The sequence below is a fragment of the Cydia fagiglandana genome, chromosome 15, assembly GCF_963556715.1.
Source record: "Cydia fagiglandana chromosome 15, ilCydFagi1.1, whole genome shotgun sequence".
Classification (NCBI taxonomy): domain Eukaryota; kingdom Metazoa; phylum Arthropoda; class Insecta; order Lepidoptera; family Tortricidae; genus Cydia; species Cydia fagiglandana.
The window spans coordinates 1,995,610-2,018,790 of record NC_085946.1 but is presented as its reverse complement, the minus strand read 5'-3'; the positions used below and the strand labels follow the sequence as shown (position 1 = coordinate 2,018,790).

At 38.4% G+C, this 23,181-nt stretch overlaps 1 protein-coding gene across 4 annotated transcripts in view; it reads left to right on the top strand.

Moving 5' to 3' along the window:
* LOC134671164 (uncharacterized) overlaps positions 1–20,691 on the top strand; it is a 93,090-nt gene extending 72,399 nt beyond the window's left edge. For 2 of the 4 annotated variants that reach the window (XM_063528937.1, XM_063528936.1), the window contains exons 5-15: positions 9,655–10,148; positions 12,115–12,334; positions 13,390–14,020; positions 14,728–14,868; positions 15,038–15,197; positions 15,430–15,542; positions 15,911–16,130; positions 16,562–16,682; positions 18,460–18,614; positions 19,959–20,103; positions 20,334–20,684. In XM_063528937.1, the coding sequence (XP_063385007.1) occupies positions 9,655–10,148; positions 12,115–12,334; positions 13,390–14,020; positions 14,728–14,868; positions 15,038–15,197; positions 15,430–15,542; positions 15,911–16,130; positions 16,562–16,682; positions 18,460–18,614; positions 19,959–20,103; positions 20,334–20,531 (2,598 nt within the window). In that variant the 3' untranslated portion in view covers positions 20,532–20,684. Of the gene's footprint in view, positions 1–9,654; positions 10,149–12,114; positions 12,335–13,389; positions 14,021–14,727; positions 14,869–15,037; positions 15,198–15,429; positions 15,543–15,910; positions 16,131–16,561; positions 16,683–18,459; positions 18,615–19,958; positions 20,104–20,333 lie in introns of all 4 variants that reach the window. The other 2 variants (XM_063528935.1, XM_063528938.1) reach the window with 2 other exon arrangements.
* Positions 20,692–23,181: the final 2,490 nt, after the last annotated feature.

The following is a 23,181-nucleotide window of genomic DNA, read 5'->3' as shown; positions in this document are numbered from 1 at the left end:
AGTGAATATATGTGCATAGAATGTAAAGGGAAACATTTTGAGAAGCAATAAATGTATTATTATGGTTATAAATGGTTTTATTCAAAAGTTACGCAAAACTTTCAGTATGCGTAAAACCTCTTCGTTAGTTTTCTTTTCTTTTACGATAGAATTGCGAAAAATCGATATTTTGCAACAAGTGACGAATTTTAAAACACGGTCAAAGGGAGTGTTTTAACTGCTTATTATAGCACCGGTGTCGTAATGTAGCACCAGATGTACTGTAAAAATTATGTTAAAAGATAATACTTACTGTTACGAATAAATATTTATACTGTAAAAAAATATCCCACCAAACACATTTTCATGTAAATTTTGTTGCTAAGACGAAACCATAAGACTAGCACTGTCAAAAAGTTGTCAGATCTCTTGTCGAGCCAAGCTTCAAACTCTACAAGCCCTAACTTCACTAACTCTACACCTTAGTCAAAATATGTGGCTTGACTGTTTCGCTACCGCCACATGGGCATAAGGTGAAAAATTTATTAAATTCATTATTTTTAGGGTTCCGTACCTCAAAAGGAAAAATACTGAACCCTTATAGGATCACTCGTGTGTCTGGCTGTCCGTCTGTCACAGCCTATTTGCTCCGCAACTACTGCACCAATAAGTTGAAATTTGGTATACACATGTAAGTCTATAGCCCAAGGACATACATGTAAAGTAAATAATAGAAATTCAAATATATATATATATATATCAAATGAAGGGGCTCATTGTAAGAATGTCAGATATATTTATTCATAATTTTAAAATAAATAGTTTAGAAGTTATTTAAGAAAATACGCAAAAAATGACCATTCCGCCCCCCCCCCCCCTTATCTCCGAATCTACTGGGTCTAAAATTATGAAAAAAATACACATATTAGCTCTTTTCCTATAGATGACAGGAAAACCTATTAGAAATGTGCAGTCAAGCGTGAGTCGGACTTAAGTACCTAGTTTTCCGATCCCTACGGGTTTTTTAAAGACATTTTACTCACTTTTCTCTAAAAAAAATATATTGTTAAAAATTGTGTAATGTACAGAACCCTTGGAACGCGAGTGCGACTCGCATTTGGGCGGTTTTTGTATTATACTTACATACAATAGTTCTTGTAGAAACGAAACGGCCAAGCCACTCACTTTTGGTGTAGAGCTAGTAAAGTTAGAGGGCTTGTAGAGTTAGAAGCTTAGCAAGAGATCTGATAACTTTTTGACAGTGCGAGCCTTATGGTTTCGTTTGGGCAACATTTTACATCAAAATGTTTTTGATGGGATTTCACTTCTTTTTGTAAGTTGTTTATGACAATCTTCCATCCCCTAATTTAAAGGGTTGGGGGTGATTTAATATTAAAAATCCTGAAATAAGTATCTGGGGGCATCTGTTACACAATTTACTTCTTACTGATTCCCCATATAAACCCTTCACCCCGTAAGGGTAAACTTTGGGGTTGAAATCTGCCTTCACCCCGTAAGGGTAAACTTTGAGGTTGAAATCTATTCTATATCCTTTCCCATAACAATACCTATCTACATACCAAATTTCAACTAAATCGGTTCAGTGATTATTGATTTCCCATACAAAATTAAACCCCATCTTCATCCCCTTAGGGATAAAATTTTTTTGAATTTATTTGTTGTTTGTGTACTAAAACTATCTTACATACCAAATTTCAGCTTCTTAGAGGACTTCAGGAAGTACCCGGTATTGATGATCATCAAGTGAGTGAGTCAGTGACGAAATCGAAGTTTTTAGATATGAATAAAATCTAAAGTATAAGAGCTATGCAATTGATATGCTTAATAAGTCCGAGAACTTTGTTTATCTGGTATAATCCAACCCCAAGTTATGAGGGTTCCAAAAAACGACAAAGCGCTTCGAGAAAAGGTAGATAGTGCCCTTGCGCTTTTCTCGTCTTGGCGGGGGCACTGCCGTGCCCCCAGATGTTAAAGGATGAGACTACTGTAACTAATAAAGATTTATGTTTAGTTACCTACTATTTTCGCGTAAAATAGTCAATTTTTATATCTTTAGTTATTAAGACCCAAAATAATTATTTTCACTTATTATAAATAAATCCTCCTGTTATGAAGTATCAAATATTGTTATTTGTATATGTATAACTCTTAAGTTAAAAACAATAAAATCTGTTATTACCTACTGTCAAAATGATTATTTTTTGCGGGATTAAGTAATACTCTGGTAGTGTTCAATAAGGCCCATAATAGGACTTTTATAAAAGGTATATTTTCCAAGAGTATCGTAATATTTTTATAACTATTTTGGTATAATGAAGAAACTTAAATAAATGAGAAACCTATTTGAGTGAGTTTTTCATACTTCATGTCCTGTTTATTAAAAAAAAACCATTTTAATTTAAGGTGAGGCATACGTATTCCGTGTGGGCCGTATAGGCATATACGGCCCACAGGGAATATACAATAAGGTAAGTGAGGCCACTTACCTTATTGTATATTCAGGATGTATACCGTGTAATATTGAGCAGTTGGTTTATAATATACATATTATGATATTGACGTTGAATAGGACAGGACATGACAATAGGAACCAGAAATAGGTATAGTTGGTCAAACCAATTTGTCAGTAAATAAAAACAAAAAACCTTTTCATCCTTTTCTTTTGGGTGCTAGTACTAGTGTAAGTCAAAGATAGTATGATGATTCTCCCTGTCTATGTTTGAAATGAGACAGTCCTTTGACAAACTATGTATAGTTTTATCATTTATCAAACATTACGCAGATACCACAGACTAATAGCCCCTACAATCACATTTGGCAACAAACGCATAGCTCACTACCCCGTACCTCGCTGTAATAGTGCATGGTCTAAAAGGCATTTTTCATTTTTGGCACCATACTTATATAACAAAGCACACAAAACCCTTAATATAAACAACATTAGTAATTTTCAATTAAAAAACAAAATTAAGATTTGGTTAAAATCATTAAGTTATACTGAAGCAGAAGAGCTATTACGATGCGTGTTCTAGTACATACATTCTAAAATAACCAGACACACACGCGCGTAAACACACAGAAACACACACATATTCTAAAAATCAGACACAGAATACTCACACACGCGCGCGTACACACACATCACAGTTTCATCTTTCTTTAAAATTAATTTTAATATTGTTAATATGTCATATAAAATGTCTAACATTGTAACATTACCTACGCTTGTAATTGGGAAGGAACTGGCTCTTGAGACACAGGGAAACCTACTTTGAGAGCCAGGAACCAATGTTATGTAACAACTCAAAGTTGCAATAAAGATTATTTTATTTTATTTTATTTTATTTTATTTTATAGTAAAAAATAGTTGTGAATATCTTGTACATTTTTATTACAATATTATATAGTCAAGATAATGAAATATAGCTGGTCAAGCAAATCTTGTCACTAAAAAAAGGCGCGAAATTAAAATTTTCTATGGAACGATATCCCTTCGCGCCTACATTTTTAAATTTGCCGCCTCTTTCTACTGACAAGATCCGATTGACCAGCTGTAGGTATTTTTACTTAATAAGATATTTTAATTTCAAGTAATGTCCGCATATAATTTATATATGTGCACGGTAAACAAACAAATGAATGATAAGAAAAGACAGACAGTGTTACTGAGCGGGAGGTGGGGCGAGGGGCGAGGTATAGGTAGGCTATGATAGGCTCTCGAGCGCCGCGCCGGCGCGGCGACGGACGGACCAGCGCGGCGTATCTATGAATTTCGCGCCTTTTTAACTAGATTTTACTATTACAATGCAAGCTACACACAGAAATTTCTTACTTTCCATATATACGCTGCATATATTATTTTATAGTAATAGACTTATTTTTACAGACTCTAATTCAATATTAGATCTTATAGGACAAAAAACGCATATTAATTCTAAAGCATATATCTTATTCTTCTAGCTTTTTAGCTTGCCTATTAACTTATAAATTTAGATATGTTGTTGTGGATTTATTAAACTTTAATTCAATATCGACAAAATAATAAGCTAATTGTAGTTTGACAAAGAAGCACGTTAAAAAAATTTCTAATAATTTTACATTATAAAGCGTCATACATATTATAAACAATGGAACTTAAACATTGCACTTTAATTCAATATTAAAAAATCATTACTAAAAATATATAAATACCTAATTTATATCTAACGCTCGTTCTAACTTTTCATCATATATAGCATATATGCTTAAAAATATGTCCTATATCAGATAAGTATCACTTTTTCAACTTTAGAATTATCAAAACTTTTCGTGCAAAAATCCGGTCCCACTATTGAGCTATATGTAACACGATATAGTTTGAAAAACTTTATTTTTAAATTTTCTCATTTACCCCCCAAAAATGGCCTCCATATTTAAAATTCATTTATTTACGTTACACGTCCATCTTTGGGTCACAAACTTACATACCTATGTGTGCCAAATTTCAACTTAATTGGTCCGGCAGTTTCGGAGACCTCTCTCTTCCCCTGGCTCAAGGGCTACGGCCGGGGACTTTTGATATGTACAAAGTCAAAAATTGTGGTTCAAGCATTTCCCTCTTTTGAGTTATTTTTTGTTATCATCAGCGAATTTTTTGTCACAATTTGCCGCCCCTAATATCTTGCCGCCCTAGGCCCGGGCCTACTGTGCCTTATGGGAAATCCGCCACTGAGTGTGTGTATGAGACACCATGTCGATAGGCGATGTGGTACTATCAGTCTCGCTTTCTCGACGCTATCGATAATTTGCATTTCACCTCAGTATGCCACGCTTCAGTAACAATAATGATCGCTTGTCACGATTGAAATAGCCTGTGGGGTTTTGGATTTAAATCTACATATTTATCTAAAAATAATTAATTAATTATAAGCCTATACGGTGTCCCACTGCTGGGCAAAGGCCTCCCCCCTTGATTTCCATTCGTCTCGATCAATTAATTATAAGCCTATACGGTGTCCCACTGCTGGGCAAAGGCCTCCCCCCTTGATTTCCATTCGTCTCGATCAATTAATTATAAGCCTATACGGTGTCCCACTGCTGGGCAAAGGCCTCCCCCCTTGATTTCCATTCGTCTCGATTTTGCCCTAACATATTTATCTAACTTCTGCAAATATAAGGTTTCTCTAAAATAAATGATGACTTGTCTGGCCTAGTTGGTAGTGTAGTGATCCTCCTAAGAAGCCGATTTCCTCGATTCAAATCACAGGGTGAGTTTAGAACGTTTCTGAGTCATTAGGTGTTTTCTACAATATGAGGCAAATGTTTTACAGTATGTTATTACACTACTTGTGTTATAGTTGAAATAAAAAAAAATGCATCGATATTATAGAAAAGCGGTAATCTACGAAGTTTTTCTAGACAAAGTATAAATCTCATCTCTTTCTTTTCAAAACTTAGGAAGTAACTTAACTTTTTATACTTACGAGTATAATTTTATTATTTAATCTGCTATTTTTACATATAAGCTTAATTATAAAATATTTTTCAAACTGTTATCATTGTCTTCCCAATTTTGGATAAGATTAAGCCGCAACATACGAGTAAATGGATACAGTGACGAACGGCGACGTGCACGCGCGAAAGCAAAGTGGCTCGAATCGCACGATGAGGCGTAGATGATGCGCACACGGCTGCTTTGCTATACTTTCTACGACGATCGGTATAAAGAGACGATAGGTACTTAGTTTTCAGACGAGTTTAATCAGAATACTTAGAAACGATTTGCTATGCTTAGACTTGGAACTCCGGTAGCTATTTAAGAAGTGTAATGCCCTTGCGGTAGATGTCCCTAAGACGCGTAATATGAAGGATGTGGTGGAAATATTCGCTGTCAACGAAGTCTCGGTAGCTTAGTTGGTAGAATGGCGGGTTAGTATCCCGGAGTTGCGAGTTCGAGTCTTGCCCGAAACAGTGAGTTAGATTAGGTACAGTACACCATATATGGTCGGCAACCTTTTAGCAGTCAAGGGCCACATTAGTAGTTAACGAAGTTGATGCGGGCCGCACTTTGTTAATATTGATGACTTTATCAGACATTGTCGTTTGTCGTAAGTGAGAGGTGCCAGGCCACATGCGGCCCGCGGGCCGCTTGTTGCCGACCGCTGATATACTGCATTGCAAGACCGCACCTTTTATAGCACACCTACAAATACAAGTAGCCCCAAGTGATCGAATACACACTCAGTTACGGCAAAACCGATATGACATTTATTTTAAAAGGTTTCCTGGTCATAAGGCGATTGTCATTTCTCTGCTCACCTAAATGAAAATATACACTGAGTATGGCGTAGGGAAAGTCACCTGCATGCTACTCTTCAAAGGCCGCAAAATATGTGACACGCTCTTATGGCTCAACAAATAAAATTCTACCAGATATTTTTGCGGCCTTCGTTGTGTAACATATTATTGCAGGTGGCAGGACAACGCATCGCTCAATTTACGAACAGAATCTTTAACAAACGGAATGCTAATGTATATTATAATATTCTTTTCTGTGACCTTTTACCCCAGTAAGTACTATAATATGATCTGCATGATTGTGATCTGTGACTTGTTTTATTTCTATAACCCTCTTCTTTTTGTCGAATGACGTCGAGATTCTCCCGCCGCCCCCCGGTCTATAGACAAAGCCAGTCGGCGCGCAGTCGCATACGCATCCGGTCTAGCGCAGGGATTTGTGTTCGAGTGGATCAAGCCAGTGTGTGAATATGCGTTTAGTTTTGTGATAATAATTTGGTAGTGAGTGGAAAATGGTGGAGTTTGCGCTTGAGAATGTGAGTTCGAATGATATATTTTTATTTTGGAGTAATTTGATTAAAATTATGATTATTATGTTGTCTATTTGAGATGGGCGTGGAACTGCATCGAAATTATATTTTATTTTCCTTAGGGCCAGTTGCACCAACCACATTTGACAGACTGATCATCAACGTCAGCCGGCGCGCCCCGGCGCTTTATATGAAACTTTCCATACATAAAAATTTAGCGAACTCTTTAACGATACGAACAGTTTGGTGCATCCGACCCTTAGTCTTGATCTTAAAAGCTAGTGATGATGAATTATATTACGCCTGAAAAATATTATTTTTAAACTTTTAAACTTAAACTCACTAAGAACCAAATAATATTATGACCAAGTTATAAAATAATGTAGTTTTGTGTAAGTATAACTAAAACAACAGCAAGTTAAAATCGGTAAATATTTTAATTTTTTCTCAAGACAGTAGTTCTCTCTAAAAATATTTCTTACACGATTATGTTATAAGTTTAATAAATAATTAAAGTACCTAATATCTTTATAAATTTTTGTTTCAATTATTCATAACCTACTAGATATTTTGAATACTTAATGGAGTCATTTACCCCGCGTTCAAACGAAACTTAAGTAAACAAAATCTTAATTTCCTAATTTATCACTCTGCGTCTAGTTTCTACTAGTATTAAATTCCCCGTTAGTAAGTCTTCATAAATAATTTATTTAGAAAATCAATTATTGACCTAGCGTTAGCGAAAGTCTCCGTTTCAGCTTGGGCAAAAATGCTTTCGTATTTCCGGATGGTCTCCTCTACAGGTTGCCATTCTCAAGCGATTCTCGTGAAATTTTGTGAGCAGGTTCGATGATTGAATATATATTTTTTGTCGATCCAGTTTTTGGAAATCTTGCAAACGGCCAAACTATACATTTATTCAATTTAAAGCTACTCTCGCAAGGTTAGTTTAACCAGCACAAGAATAGAGCCTCTTAACTGCGGAAGCCAGTCATATTGGTAGGCACCATAGTTCCGAAGGACACATTCTATTGTGCCGTTGACTGACCCATTAATATTCCATGGACCTTTGTTTATATTATCTAACTTGGGCTTTGGACAAGACGTGCACATACTTATACAGGGTGTGACCTGTAAGGATAATTGTGAGAATTAATCAGAAGGATATTATTTGGGAAACTGTAAAAATATTTTTAACATATTTGATTCGGGTCATATAATTTTTATTTCAAGTTTTAAACCATTGTAATAAATCCCGGAGGCTACTTAACAAATATTCTCAACATTAGACCTGCCTAGACACTACTTTAGTAAAACTGATCTGATATAATATATACATAATATATAGCTTATAACCGCCCAATACCTAGGTACTTATAAAATTCTCAATCGGATTTAGAGCTATTTAAATTTTAAAATTGAACAAGGTAAACGCTGCGAACACTACTTTAGCAAAAATGTGGCTAAAAGTGAAATGCCAGGATCAGTAACTTTATGTGTAGGTATTTAAAGCAATTAAACGCTAAAAATACATGCAGAACAGTCAGCAGTCCATCATCATAAAATAGTCCCAACATAAATGTACCTATAGTTCGTTTTTTTTAGCATTAGAAATTAGGTAAACAATCTTGATGTGTCTTTTAATTGAAAAACACATTTTAAAAATAAGTTACGGCAAATATGTAACAATTATGAATCTAATACGATCATTTATATTCTTCTGCTTTCATCAGTAATAGTTTTTGAATTTTAAAAAGCGTTTTTCAATTAAAAGACATGTCAAAATCGCTTACCTTCTTGCAAGTTCTTTCTAATGCTAAAAAAAACGAACTATAATTAAGAGCATTAAAAATCTTAAATTCCTCAAACAGTTACGACCGAACCGTTATGCACGCAACCCTTCAACGAAATAGTCGTTGATTACTTTTATGGCACTATTACCTAACAATAAGTCACATTTTTCTCTGAAACGTATTATTCAACGAACACTGTATTTAGCACAACTATCTCTTATACAGTGTCGCCATCAGATATATCGGAGCAGCCAAGGAGCTCACAAATATCTGAACTCGCCTCTATTGTCAAGGCATTAAAGTACGTGTCCAGATATTTTTGAGCACTGCGGCCGCTCTGATATATCTGATGGCGCCACAACTTGAAATCTCTTCTATCAAATCAGAGCGTCCCATTGTTTTGCAGTTCCCAGGAAAACAATAAATATTTAACTAACAGTTTAACTGGCAGAGGTTATAACCCAGTGGAGGTACAGTCGTCAACAGATATATCGGAACGGTCGAGGTGCTCAAAAATATCTGAACACGAACTCTGACACTTTGACAATAGAGGCGTGTCCAGATGTCTGTGAGCGCCTTGGCCGCTCTGGTATATCTGATGGCAACTGTAAGGAGAGGTCGTTGGTTCGACCCCTAGCAGGTAAATGGAATGTAAAGTTTTCTTAAATCTGAAATTAATGCTTCTTCGTTGTTGATATTTGTTTCTCTTATACGAGTATGTATGATAAAACTATTGATATGTTGAAAAAGGTTACTCGTTCTTTATTAAATTATGCAACTGAAGTTTTTTTACAATTTTTATAAATAAATGACATGGACACGGCAACATAATAATCTTGATATATTTACGAGTATATTAACTGTCGAGTGTTTTGTGGTGAGGCATAAATTAAAGGACCCGACAATTATTTCATTTACCTTGTTAAGTCGCTCTAAAATATTCCTCATCCCCGTACCTATTATAGGATAACAAAACGATTTTTTTTATAACCTCCTTCTCTTATTGTACATTTTTTTTTTAAATAATGCTCAAGTTATTTCATCTATTATTACAGAACCAAGCGGGCACCTCCGGAGACATCAGGCAATACCACGAGCAAAACTATGGCTACGTCATGCAAAACTCCGCTCGACCACAAGGATATGACACTCCCAAACCACCGGTACCCACCAAAAACTACAGCCCAAAAACAGAACAAAACAATTCGCAAATGATCACAGTCACCGTCGAAACAGGGAAAGACAACACACGTGACGCTCCTAAAAACGCCAAATCTGTAAGCAAAACCTATCATACTCTTAAAGATATGATATCTAGTAGATTCAAAAGTAAAGAAAACAATGAAAGTGAGAAGGAGCCTGAAGTGAACTTGAATAATAGTGAAGAGAGAAAGAGAGAACCGGAGCCGACCAGAGAGCCAGCGAGGAAGGAACAGATATATGGAAGGCCTATGACACAGAATAGGCCGGAAATTCAGAATAGGCCAGAGATGCAGTACAGTCATGGAATGGCGAATAATGCGGCGTATCAGAGTCCGTCACCGCACAGGTACTTATAATAACTTATCTAATTCTTTGTTTTTCACTTGCATTATTAACAACGGAGTAACTATACACGTAAGTATCAGTGTTTATGTCTTTCCATCATAACTAGAAGTAGTGAAGGTTTTGTCTGAGTTTGTCTATAAGTATGTGACTAAACCTCTTTAAGAGCCCTTCAACGTGCACACTAGCGCCACAGCTAAATAATCGTGATTATTTAAATTTGACTAAAGATATTGAAAAAAGGGGGCCGCTACGTACTGTATTGTGTATTTAAGTACCTTTTGAATACATCAGACTAGTTTTTATGTTGCTGGATTCGTCAATCTATGCGTCCAAAGTTAAAACGGCCGTTTTTGTTTTGAGTTCCTAGATCGACGAAACCAGCTACATAAAAACTAGTTTGATGTATTCAAAAGGTACTTAAATACACAATACAGTACGTAGCGGCCCCCTTTTTTCAATATTTTTCGTCAAATTTAAATAATCACGATTATTTAGCTGTGGCGCTAGTGTGCACGTTGAAGGGCTCTTAATCTTTGAATAGTCAAACATCTTAATGTGCGGAGTTTCATAAGATTTGTCTTCGTAGACGTGTTTCTAAAATTGTTTTTACTTTATTTCTTAATCTCCTCTATTTATCAAAATCTCGCATCTTGACTGAATTATGTAAATTTGGTTCCATAAAGTGACCGGTGATGTGAAGTACGATTTATGTTATTAACTTACCTTTTATTTTGAATGACTAATCAACTTTCATTTTCGCGGATTTATCTCGATTTGCTATAACAAATTTACTTCAGATGTAATTTTTACGTAACATTGATCTAGCTGCTAGCTGACAAGTAGCAGGTACCAACTTTATATAACCTGTAGGTACGTCTAGAATCAAACCTGGTCAGTAAACCAGTTTCAGTACTTAACTGTCGATGGCAATTAAATACTTTATATTTCCGATAAAAGTAATAAAAGCGTTCAATTGAATAATTTATAAGTTGTTCGGTCAAGTCCATAACACTATGCAAAATTGTATTAAAATCTCTGCTTCAATCAGATATGGATCGCTAGATAAGATTAATAAACATGTTAATTTTATTCTATTTATCGAATGGGTGTCATTAATTACTATACTACTGGTTGGAAATTTGATATGATTAAGTGTCAGATTTACAATGTTATATTATAAACTCTAAAATTTAAATATTTTGGTAAGGATCTTGGAACAATACTAATGAATTAATGATATTATCACAGGCATTTCAACCGCCTAAATTCTTTTAATACATTTTTGTCCATGTAGAGAAGATTTATTGAATGATATTTTTAGTGGTTTTGTCAGGGACCTCCACCAAAAAATCACCAGACCACCAAATCACCAATAACCACACCATCATCATCTTCCTCGCGTTGTCCCGGCATTTTGCCACGGCTCATGGGAGCCTGGGGTCCGCTTGACAACAACTAATCCCATGATTTGACGTAGGCACTAGTTTTTACGGAAGCGACTGCCATCTGACCTTCCAACCCCGAGGGGAAACTAGGCCTTCTTGGGATTAGTCCGGTTTCCTCACGATGTTTTCCTTCACCGAAAAGCGACTGGTAAATATCAAATGATATTTCGTACATAAGTTCCGAAAAACTCATTGGTACGAGCCGGGATTCGAACCTGCGACCTCCAGATTGAAAGTCACACGCTCTTACCGCTAGGCCACCAGCGCTCCACCAATAACCACACCAGAAAACCAAAAATATCATCAAAATTTGGAAACAGTCCTTCAATAGAATATTTAAAAAAATAGTTTGGCAAAAAATATATGTAGGTATTGATTGAAACTTGATGTCAGTGTCACCAGTACATGTTGATTTATTTTTTCTTCTTTTTTACTATATCAAATATGAATATGTATACCTATCCGTTTGTTTACATATTAGCGTAAAATAATAAAGTAAAGTAAAATAATTTTTAATTCCAGGCAGTTAATGCAGCAGCAGATAGTCCATCAGCAGATGCTCCTCAGCGCAGCCAGGTCCCAGGAGATGCTGGCCAGCCCACACAGACCTCAGGCCTTGGGAGCCGACGCTTTATACCAGCAGTACGGACCTCCTGGACGAAGGAGTGCGGTGTACCAAAGAGACATGGATGTCAGGTCAATGGCAAACTTTACCTCTTTGAAGACAGGACCGCAGACACAGGTAATTAAGTTATTCGGGTCATATAATTACGCGGGTAGGTTATGAGTATAAATAAGTACTGCATTCATGTAATACCTACAGTGTTCTGTTACAATCTCGGGCATTCTTAGTTGATGTCACTAAAATAATCATAAGACTGAATGTCGACAGCAGTGTCTAAATTTTGGTATTTCAATGAAGTTTTACAAGACCCTGGAGATTTTTAATGTATACTTTAATAGTTGCGATTGCAAGTCATATTCCAGATAAACCAGGTTGCAGAAATTTAAGTGAAGTGATGGCTTAAATTTTGCATTTGGAAATATATATTTATCTGATGATTTGCAGAATCACGTTTGACACAACCTTAAACAATAAGCCTCTTTCCGCAAATGTCGTCAGAATTACCTGCCTTTAGAAACTTCCCACATTTACTTTTACTATAAAACTCATGAAGCAACACTTCGTTATAATAAACACTTCGTTGTAATGGCTGACCAAAAATCACGGAATAAAATTACGGCAGCTCTTTCCAGCGTCCCTGTAATTCTTTGATCTTTCCCACTGAGACAAAGAGCGGGTTACAATAGTTCCCAGCAATTAATGCCTTCCCACGGCAGCTTGCAATTATAATAACAACCGCGCTTGGTTTATCTGGAATGGGTTCTTGCAGTAGTTGCAGCGTAACAAGAAATTGATATACTGGATCATTGTTCTGTTTTTGGTCAATAGTCGTTGGCAATGTCGTGATTGTCTTCCTTACAGTTGCTGCGTTAGTGTCTTTTCATTGAAAGTTATTCTTTACGAGTGTTTGATTAACATTACAATACAATGCAGTGAATATTTTGTTTGAATATTAGCATTTTACAACACCATACATAGTTCACACACGATATCAAAGACGACTTTCGAAAGTCTCACATTCACACTCTTTAATTGTTTTGCACGTTAAGACATTTAGGAGAAATTACTTTTGTAAATTCTGTTTGATCATAAGCTTAAAGGTTTTCATTCCTTCACTATGGTTGTTATGTTACAACAGATTCGTAACCTGTTTAAATCGCTTTCATTTTCAGTTTGAGTCCCACTCAAGACCAGATCTCAGAAGCCCACAGCAGTTAGAAAGAGAAGTCATCAGACAAAGATACCTGACAGACGACCGACGTGCTTCATCTCACCCTCACTTACTCGACGAGCCACGACAAAGACCTCAAGTAACCACACCTCAAATCTACGACAGATCAAGAAGAAATTCTCATGGAAATCTTCTCGAAGGCACATCAGTTGACAGTCCTCAAGGAAACTGCGATGAGCGGGAATCAGATGACGGTGGGTTTAGAGCCCGATTAGCTCAAGATAGAGCTCAAGGAAGATCAAGTTTCGAAGAACGTATCAGAACGAGCGGTAGATCTATAGAGTCTAACCGACAAGACAAACAGGAGAGCTACAGAAAAACACCCGACAGTCATAAAGAAAGGAGAACCCCGGATTCAATTAGCCAAAGACAAAGAGAGGAAGCCTCGACGTCAGCCCAAATTGAAAGAGACGAAAGAGCCAGTCAGAAATCTGCTGATAGTGTTTATAATTCAAGTGGGAAAGCCGAACCTTACATTCCACAACCGTCCTCGTCGAGACAGACACCGAACAGGATAGAAGATCTGAAAGCGCATGGGAGAAAGGGGGCTAACGGATCCGGCGCCAGTTCAGGTATGTCGTTACTTTACATTCGTTAGCTCTGACAGATTGTGGGAGAATGTTGTATGGACAGAGGCACAACAATAAGCTATTTACATTTAATGGCTCACTTAAAGCAGATCGTCAAATGGACTTTCTCTGAATTTATCGCTAGAGTTCCGCCCGGTAGATTTATTGCACAGGGTTAGTTTTAACTCTGGTATAATACGATGTGCCTCCTGTCTCGGGCTAGGCATATCGTATAATACAGATAGAACTTCACTTACAGGTAAGTTCGTTTAATCTGTTAATTAACCACCAAAAAATAAGATACCTAGTGAAAAATTAAATTTCTTAATGTTCAGTTGTCACTAGTGTCACAACAATATAACATCGACGGCGAAGTACCTACCATGAACTCCTAACTAACATTTTTAGTACCTAATAAACATTTTCATTAATTTAGTAAACATAGGAGTTCATGGTACTTCGTTGTCGACATGTAACATTGACGTTGTAACGCATGTTAAAAACAACTAACTCATCAAAGTCCAGTCATAATGAGTCTGATTTCAAAAAGGGTAATTTACTTTATCGACAAAGCTTCCTCTAAGAAAAAGTAATCAAGTCAAGCTTTTGTACAAACAAATTGCAAATGTGCATCTCATTAGTGAGTCTTTTGCAAACGGGCGTGTCTTGGACCTTTAAGAAGACTTTTCAGTCCAAATCTACGTTTACAGATTATGACAAGAATGGTGGGCAATCTTCGAATGTGGATTCAGGTCGCGGCAGTGCTGCATATTCGAGCGGACGACGGCCTGAGCCCGGCGCTGACGCTGCAGACTCGGATCGGGCACCGCCTGCGCAGCAGCAACCGCAAGGTAGTCTTTTGACGCCGACGCTACTTCACGCCGGTCTCTGTGTCTATAAAACCAGTCTATTTATGTATTTTCTGGCTTTATGTCCACTATTAACTGACAAGTTGCAAATAAGGTCTACCGATCAGAGTGTTCCAGCACGTAATTTAAACTCTATGTTTAAACATTCCAGCTGAGAACGAATGGGCGGACCTGGTTGAGTGCGAGCTGCGTCAGATCCTGGAGCCGAAACTGGCTGGCATGAGGCTGGACAGCTCGGCGAGCTCGCTGAGTTCAGTGACGCCGCCGCTGCCACCGCTGTCGCCAGCTTCAGACCACAATAAGAGGAATAGGTAAGAAAAGCATAGTCAAGTGCAGAAAAAGCTGCCGAAAGTTACAGTCCTATCGATCAAAGAAGATACAAAAACAAGACTTGAATCAACTTTTTGACATCGATTTCACTGAAAAGTGTATGATAATTTGATATGATCGGATCCAGTCTAGATGCTGCCTCCATCCTACGATGTGGCATTGCCTTTGCATAAATACAGACAAGATGCTTAATCTTGTTTATGGTTGTTACAGCTTGCCAGGACGCCCAGAGTACTCTGACGATCGGAGACGTGGGAGAGATTCACCGCGTTGGCACTCACACAAGAAGCACTCCTCGAAGAGGGACCATCACTATAAGAAGCACCGTAAGCATTGATACAATTCTTAAGCAATAGTTTTCTGGGATAAAAATGACTCATATAATGAACTTTAGCCATTAAACTGAATATTTTAAATGTAGGCGATAAATAATATGCCTTTTCCGAAATAAATATTTGCTGTGAGAGCCGGCTGTATAATGCTAACACTTGTAAATTTCTACTAATAATTAATTAACTAATTTATTATTGTAAAAAGTATTGAAATAAATGCATTTGTATTTGTAAAACAATTATCTACATATGAGTTATAACTCGCGGGAATAAAGTTAATATCAGCGACATTAACCGCTCGGCAAATCAATGACTGAATTCTTAAAGGCATTACGAGTAACTCTCCATAACTACCATTTCAGTATTCGGCCTCGACACAACAGACATGACATCAACAACAACACGCAGCCTAGATCTCTCATCGCTGCTCGACGCGCGCACCGACAGCGATGCTTCTGGCGGAGATGCGAGAGCCATCCGTAGACAGTTGCGTGGTCTGGAGACCATGTACGCTGAGGTGCTGCAGTTGCTGGGTGTGAGGAAGCCGGCTAGCTTGGCTAAGCAGCCTACGTGGGAAGCAAGGTATGCTTTTGAGTTGGTAGCATCGTTTTAGCTTATGAACGTATTCATGAGAAATTATTTCGTTTCTCGATTGCTATGAGAAAAACTAAGGGAACAAACAAAAGGAAAATACTGCATGCTGTATAAGAAGGGCACATTCTACTAAAGAGGGGCCTTGCCTCAAGATATTAACTCAATTTAATTCAAAAGTTCTGTGGTAAAGTTAGAGAGGGCCAATAGAGAGTACCCTCTCCAGACGAGTGTTAAGCCTGGGGATCGAAGTGCAATGAGAGTCGGTCAAGAGATATATAGTAACTGACATTCGGAACTCCGTATGCGCGACGTAGAACAATCTAACGCCATCAGATAGAATATTGTGGAACGACGTTGAACAGTGACAGACGAGACGCCACAGTTATCTAAGTAATCCAACCTAATCCTGACTGTTTCAGATTGACGTCGAAGCGCCGCTATGGTAGCATGTCTTCCCTACCTTCGAGTTCGGTCAGCAGTCGCCCAGTGCGGGAAAAACGACGAAGTTCCAATGAAAATAGGAAAAAACATGACATCAAGGTACCTACAGTTGCCATCATACATATCGGAGTTCCCAAGATGCTCACAAATATCTGAACACGCCTTTATTGCCAAGGAGTTAGAGTGCGTGTTCAGATATTTTTTAAATGCTCTGCTGCTCCGATAATTCTGATAGCGACTGTACTGTAATGTTTAAAACTTAATGTCTGACCATCAAAAGTTGATGTACCTATAGATGTAGTGCATAATCAATTTTTTCATCGTTTTTAGGGTTCCGTACCTCAAAAGGGAAAAACGGAACCCTTATAGGATCACTCGTGCGTCTGTCTGTCCGTCTGTCCGTCTGTCACAGCCAATTTGCTCCGAAACTACCGGACCAATTAAGTTGAAATTTGGTACACATATGTAAGTCTGTGACCCAAAGACGGATATGTAACGTCAACAAATGAATTTTAAACATAGGGGCTACTTTTGGGGGGTAAACGATAAAATTAAAAAACAAAGTTTTGAAAACTATATCGTGTTACATATCAAACGAAAGAGCTCATTTTGGGAATCTCAAATATATTTTTGTTATAAATTTAGGATAAAAATTTTAGAAGTTATTCAAGAAAATAGACAAAAAATGACCATTCCCCCCCCTCTATCTCCGAAACTACTGGGTCTAAAATTCTGAAAAAAATACACAAAATAGTCCTTTACCTAAAGATGACAGGAAAACCTATTAGAAATCTAGAGTCAAGCGTGAGTCGGATTTAAGAACATAAATGCGGTTAACGTTTTTTTAGGGACACAGCCGCAATGGTTTAAGTGAAACGTGATGTAGACAGCTATTGCGAAGGCCATAGGCCGATATCCGCATAAGGCCGAAGGCCCGAAGCGTCCCAAAGTGGCGTTCCTTTAGCTTCAAGCGTGAGTCGGACTGAAGACAAAAAATGCGACTAGGCTGTAACTGGCACATAGCCGCAATGGTACTTGTAGTACAGTCAACAGCAGAAGTTGCTAAGCGGGCGAGGTGTTCAAAATTACCTTGACATGCTCTTATTGTCTTAACTATAAAGTCGCGTCCAGATCATTTTAAACCACTCACCCGCTTAGCAACTTCTGTTGCTGACTGTACTGGTTGATTAGGTTACTATTGTTACGTGTTTTAAAAAGCACTAGGTATACAGGGTGGCTAAAAAATAAACTAAGCGTATTCCCGTTGCCAACGTGCAACCCTGAAATCGCGAGGAAAAATTTGGCTGTTTCATACATTTAGGCTGGTCCGTTTTCTATGGGAGGATACTTCTTTTTTCGCGATTTCGGGGTTGGTCCCATACTAAAAGTCGCTCAGTATAATCCCAAAACCTCCCTGGCTACGGAAATACACTTTTATTTTTGGCCATCCTGTAGGTATTATCTCTCTTCGGCCTTCGCTTTTAAAACACTTTCGGAAGTTGTAGGAAGCGCGACCCATCGGACGCTCGAGTTTTCACTGTTTTCAGCTCTACGCATTTGGACACCTTGTACTATTGTTCGGCATTTAATCTTCAGAGATGTAAAGATATAAGCCACCACGACAGAAAACTTCATGTTACATCTGGTTTTTGATTGACCCATTCGGGTTTTTCAAGACGTTTCACGTACAAAAAATGTTGAAAATTATGTGATGTACGGAACCCTTGAAAGGCGAGTCCGACTCGCACTTGACCAGTTTTTTCACAAAAACTTACGAATGTGTCTTGCTTTTCCGTCAGTCTCGGCACAAAAAGTAATGAGATTGACTGAAGTAGCACGACAAGTACGAATATTAACCGTGTATCTGTGTCCACAGGGCATCAACAAGCGTTTCCAGCGTCTAGAGTCTCACGTGGTGACGTTGGCGCGCTCGGTGGCGCATCTCTCCAGCGAGATGCGGACCCAGCACCTCGTCATGCAGGAGATGGACGCCATCCGAGCGGAGATCACTGCGCTGCGGCATATGTATAAGTAAGTGATGATATTTAGAAATGAAGGAAAAGTTGAAAAACTCATTGTCTCGGGCCATTGTGCTCTAGATACCGAGACTCCCGATGACAGCGCATATTTCCGCCATATCCTTTATATACGCTTTAGTGGGATGCCTAGCACCATCTACCGTATGAATATCGTAATACCGTAAGAATACTTATTACACTTCTTAGTGATTTTGATTGGAAGTATGAACTAAAGGTCGGTTCGGTCTGGATAAAATATATCAAAAAGCGGGAAAGAGAGCGCTACACCCTGCACTGAGCACGAGGGACACTCAACCACTAATTGGCCTACTTACATTATTCATATTTCAACCTCTTTGCTACCTATGGCCTCTTAGCCTAGTCGGTATTAACCCTGCCTACGTAGAAGGGGATCCCGGGTTCGAATCCTGGCACAGAATAAATAATAGTACTAGGTACTGAAAACTTAATCTCTAACAAAACGCGTCTGTTACGATCAGGATAGATATGGCCGCTAGATGGTGACAGCGCCACGCGCGGCTTAAGGATGACTCACGTTAGACCGGGCCGTGTCCGGGCCGGAGCTTCCGGGGCTTACTTTTCTTTGACGTGACAGGTGATCACGTGATGCTTTCCATAGAAAACGATGCGCCGGAAGATCCGGCTTGGATATGGCCCAGTCTAACGTGAGTCATCCTTTATGGCTAGCTACCAAAATTGTTGTGGAACGGATGTACTTTTAGCTACCTACCTGTAGCAAAGAGACGAAATCGTGGAGTGAGCCATGCTTGATCCTGGTAAGGGCAGGGTGTTTATCACAAATATTTGTTCCTGAGTTATGGATGGATATCATCGTCTAATACCCACAAAACATGTCTTAAGGATGACTCACGTAAGACGGGCCGTGTCCAGGCCGGAGCTTCCGGCGCATACTTTTCTATGACAAATGACCGGTGATTACGTGATGCTTTATACAGGGTGTTACTGACCATGGGGCTTTAAATTCAGGGCTCGATTCTACTCGCTAAACTGAGCTACTTTTATTATGTCACCAACTCCGAAATCCCGAAAGAAATATTTACTTATCATACATTTTGGCTGATCAGATGTCGATGTTTTCTATGGAAAAGCCAAAAATTTTTCCCCGATTTTAGGGTTGGTCCCATAGTAAAAGTAACTCAGTTTATCGAGTAAAATCAAGCCCTGGAATTAAAGCCACATGGTCAGACACATACTGTATATAAAACGAAACGCCGGAAGCTCCAGCCTAGACCCGACGCGGTCCTTCCTTCCTTTATTGTGTTTACCATTGTTGAATTGTCCTATATCATTTGTTTATTTATTTATTTGTCTACAGGTCCCAGCAGTACCTCCGCACTGGTCAGCTGCCACTGTCAGATCCATTCTCCTTCAGCAACCCGGACCGAGTGAAGCGACTGACCAAGTTCTTCGGAGATGAGCCGCCGCTCATGAGACTGTTCCTTAAGAAGCTCGGATATGAGGTCAGTAACCTTAAACTCGCTAAGGGCCACTTGCACCATCCCACTTACACGGGGTTAAACAGTTAAACCGTTAACCCCGTTTCAAAAAGTACTGGTAACCATGGTAACTCCAGGTTTAAGAAAAAAAAATGTTTTCATCAGGACTCTTCAGGATCACTCTTAAATCTTGTACTTAAACCAACCATACCATAAACAGAGTTTTTCAACAATAATTTTATTTTTATCAACAGAAATACGCAGCTCTGCTAGAAAAGGAGAAAGTCGGGGCAGCAGAGCTACCATACGTCGGAGAAGACAAACTTCGGGCCCTGGGGGTGCCCCTGGGGCCACGCATGCGGATACTGAAGGAGGCCGGGATACACCACGATATGCATCACATGTCGAGAGACGACCATCACAATACTACTACTACACTGGCTATAGTTTAAGTGGCATGATGTCATCACGTGGCTCTCCACACCGCCAAGGACAGAACCAGATGGAGAGAGATCGTGAGAGAGAAGGTGATTCAAAAGGGAGGTCACGACCCTCAATACTGTGGGTTACGACGCAAGGAGGTGTCAATACATCCTGACCGGCTACATGAGTTTTTTTTTTCCACAATTGTGTGCTTCTTAAAGTCAACCAAGTCCATGGTCTATTCAACTGACTTGCTAGCATGAGTTGCGTTCTCGCGCGCGAGTCCATACTTGAAGTCGCGCTAGATGTATGGAGTCGCGCGCGAGAGCGCAACTCAATCATGCTAGCAGGTCAGTTGAATCCATGGATTTGGTTGACTTTAAGTAGCACACAATGGTCAAAGATCTCTCAACTCAGTTTAGGTACTTGCCGTTTACCACTACACATTTCTTAAAAATATATTTTTTAGGTTCACGAAATTTTTGGTCGCTGTCGGATTATTGCAGTTGAGGATCCTCGTTATGGATCGAAACGTTGAGGGAAATTAGACCAACAATTCCGTGAGTGACCAGTTATAAATATTGTTTTATGTGTAGGCATGCTATTTTTACTGAACATTAGAATGCGTAACCACAAATTTGTAATTTTGAGAATCATATCACATTAAAGGAAAGGTAAGTAGCTCATATGAAAAGAGTGCAACGATAAACATCACACAACGAGTATTATTAACTAGCCTTACTAATTGAGTATTCTTTATAATATTATGATTATCTGCAGATACCCTGTCTTTACAAAAACATTTCTTGTCATTTTGCTATAAGGTGTATTGGGGTATTACTGAATGTCGGATAATTCCGAAATTCAGATGAAAATCACCCTTAATTCCATCATAATAAAAGTCTCTTTTCGGAATTATCCGACAGTTTTCGACATTCGGAATTACCCGAGTAAACCTTAACACGTTCGCGGACACGGATTGCATAGCATCCGTTTTTGCACTACTCCTGGTGACGCGTATGCTATAGCATCCGTTATTCGTTTTAAATTTCTGCGTTGAAATGCTTATCAATCCGCTTTACCACAGTATAATATTATTCACCAACTTTTCCTCTACCAGTCACCAGAATCAAAGTTTGCATACTGCCATATTACATAGTTTTATCGAAGTTAAAAATTATCCTGTGACGTTTCCAATTGGGCCCCCCTTTCTGTGACGCACCTGCTTATGCATTCGTCTTTGTATGGGAGCTCCCTTAGTAGCCCGGCAGGTGCGTCTGGGAGTGGACACATGAAATTTGGGTGATTTTCGTGCGCGATAGCGATTTTGACGGATTTTTATAAAATCGTAATTAATGTTTTTCTTACAATTTCTTTAAGTTTTTCAATGTGTTTTAATAAAAGAACATGTTTACTAGTGGTTTATTGTGCTACAATCAAATTTTGATAACGGTGAATGTGAAAAAGTGAGGCATGAATGTGTAATTATCATTCAAGTAATTACGTTACTAGTCATAGTTTTGATGGTATAATTGTGAATTATAAGCCTGCTGGTGCTCGATCATCACCTCTTACAAGGTAAGAACCCTTATGACAAGTATTGTGGCATAATTCTTATATATTTCACGCCTTATGTTTGGTGCAGATGCATTCGAAAAATAATATAAAGTTGGGTGAATCATCGCCTGACAGGAAAAGTGGTGGACGCTTTACGTCCAGAACTTAACGCGGCGGTGCCTTACAGGGAACTCTAAAAGTGTAATGCGGACGAGATTGACGCTTTTGAGAAGTGGTGTTGGCGTAAAATGCTGCGTATACCTTGAACAGCTAGAAAAACAAACCACTCTATTTTAGAGAGCTCAACATTGCCCTTTCGGCTCTCTGCAATATGCTATGAGTGGGCCTTTAGATTCTTCAGACATATGATGCGGTCTCCAACGCAGGATGTGTAGTATCACATAATTTTAGGTCGAATAAATGGCGAACGTGCTTGGGATGGGGCATGTATGAGATGGACACAATATGACAATGATAAGCAATGAGGGAACAAAACAGAAGTAGAAAAATGTTTGAAGACGCCAACAATGAGTCTTTAGAGCAAAGATCTTGACTCTAGGCAGTCAGAATTCTCAGCCATCAAGTTCATCGACCACGATGAATGAATGCTATAACATGCGATGTCATATAAGATCACATCTTGACTACGTCATGTGACAGACATGCTTATGCATCCGAATTGTAGAGCATTTGTTGTCATATAGCGTATAAAAAATATACTTCATATTGACGCGGATTGCATAGCATTCGCCTTGCATAGCATTACGCGTCATATACAAACCTAAAATATATATTTGCAGTGACAGGAATGCTATAACAGTCCCAAAATCTCCATACAAAATTTAGGTGTCCAAACGGTGTGACTGAGCGTCCGCGAACGTGTTAACTACCTTGCAGTTTAATTTAATTTACATTTTAATAAAAAAAAAAAGATTTCATTTAGCAATCGTCGTGCGTGCATTTTGCATGTCTTGGCTTGGCCTCTTGGGTTTTTGTTTATATATTTGTAACGTCACGTGTCACGACTACCCTTGATACAAAAATTGCGTTTTCAAAAGTAAACTACGTTCTCTTGTCACAGTTCTAGATCGTAAAAAGATTATGTAAATAAACTCAAAGAAA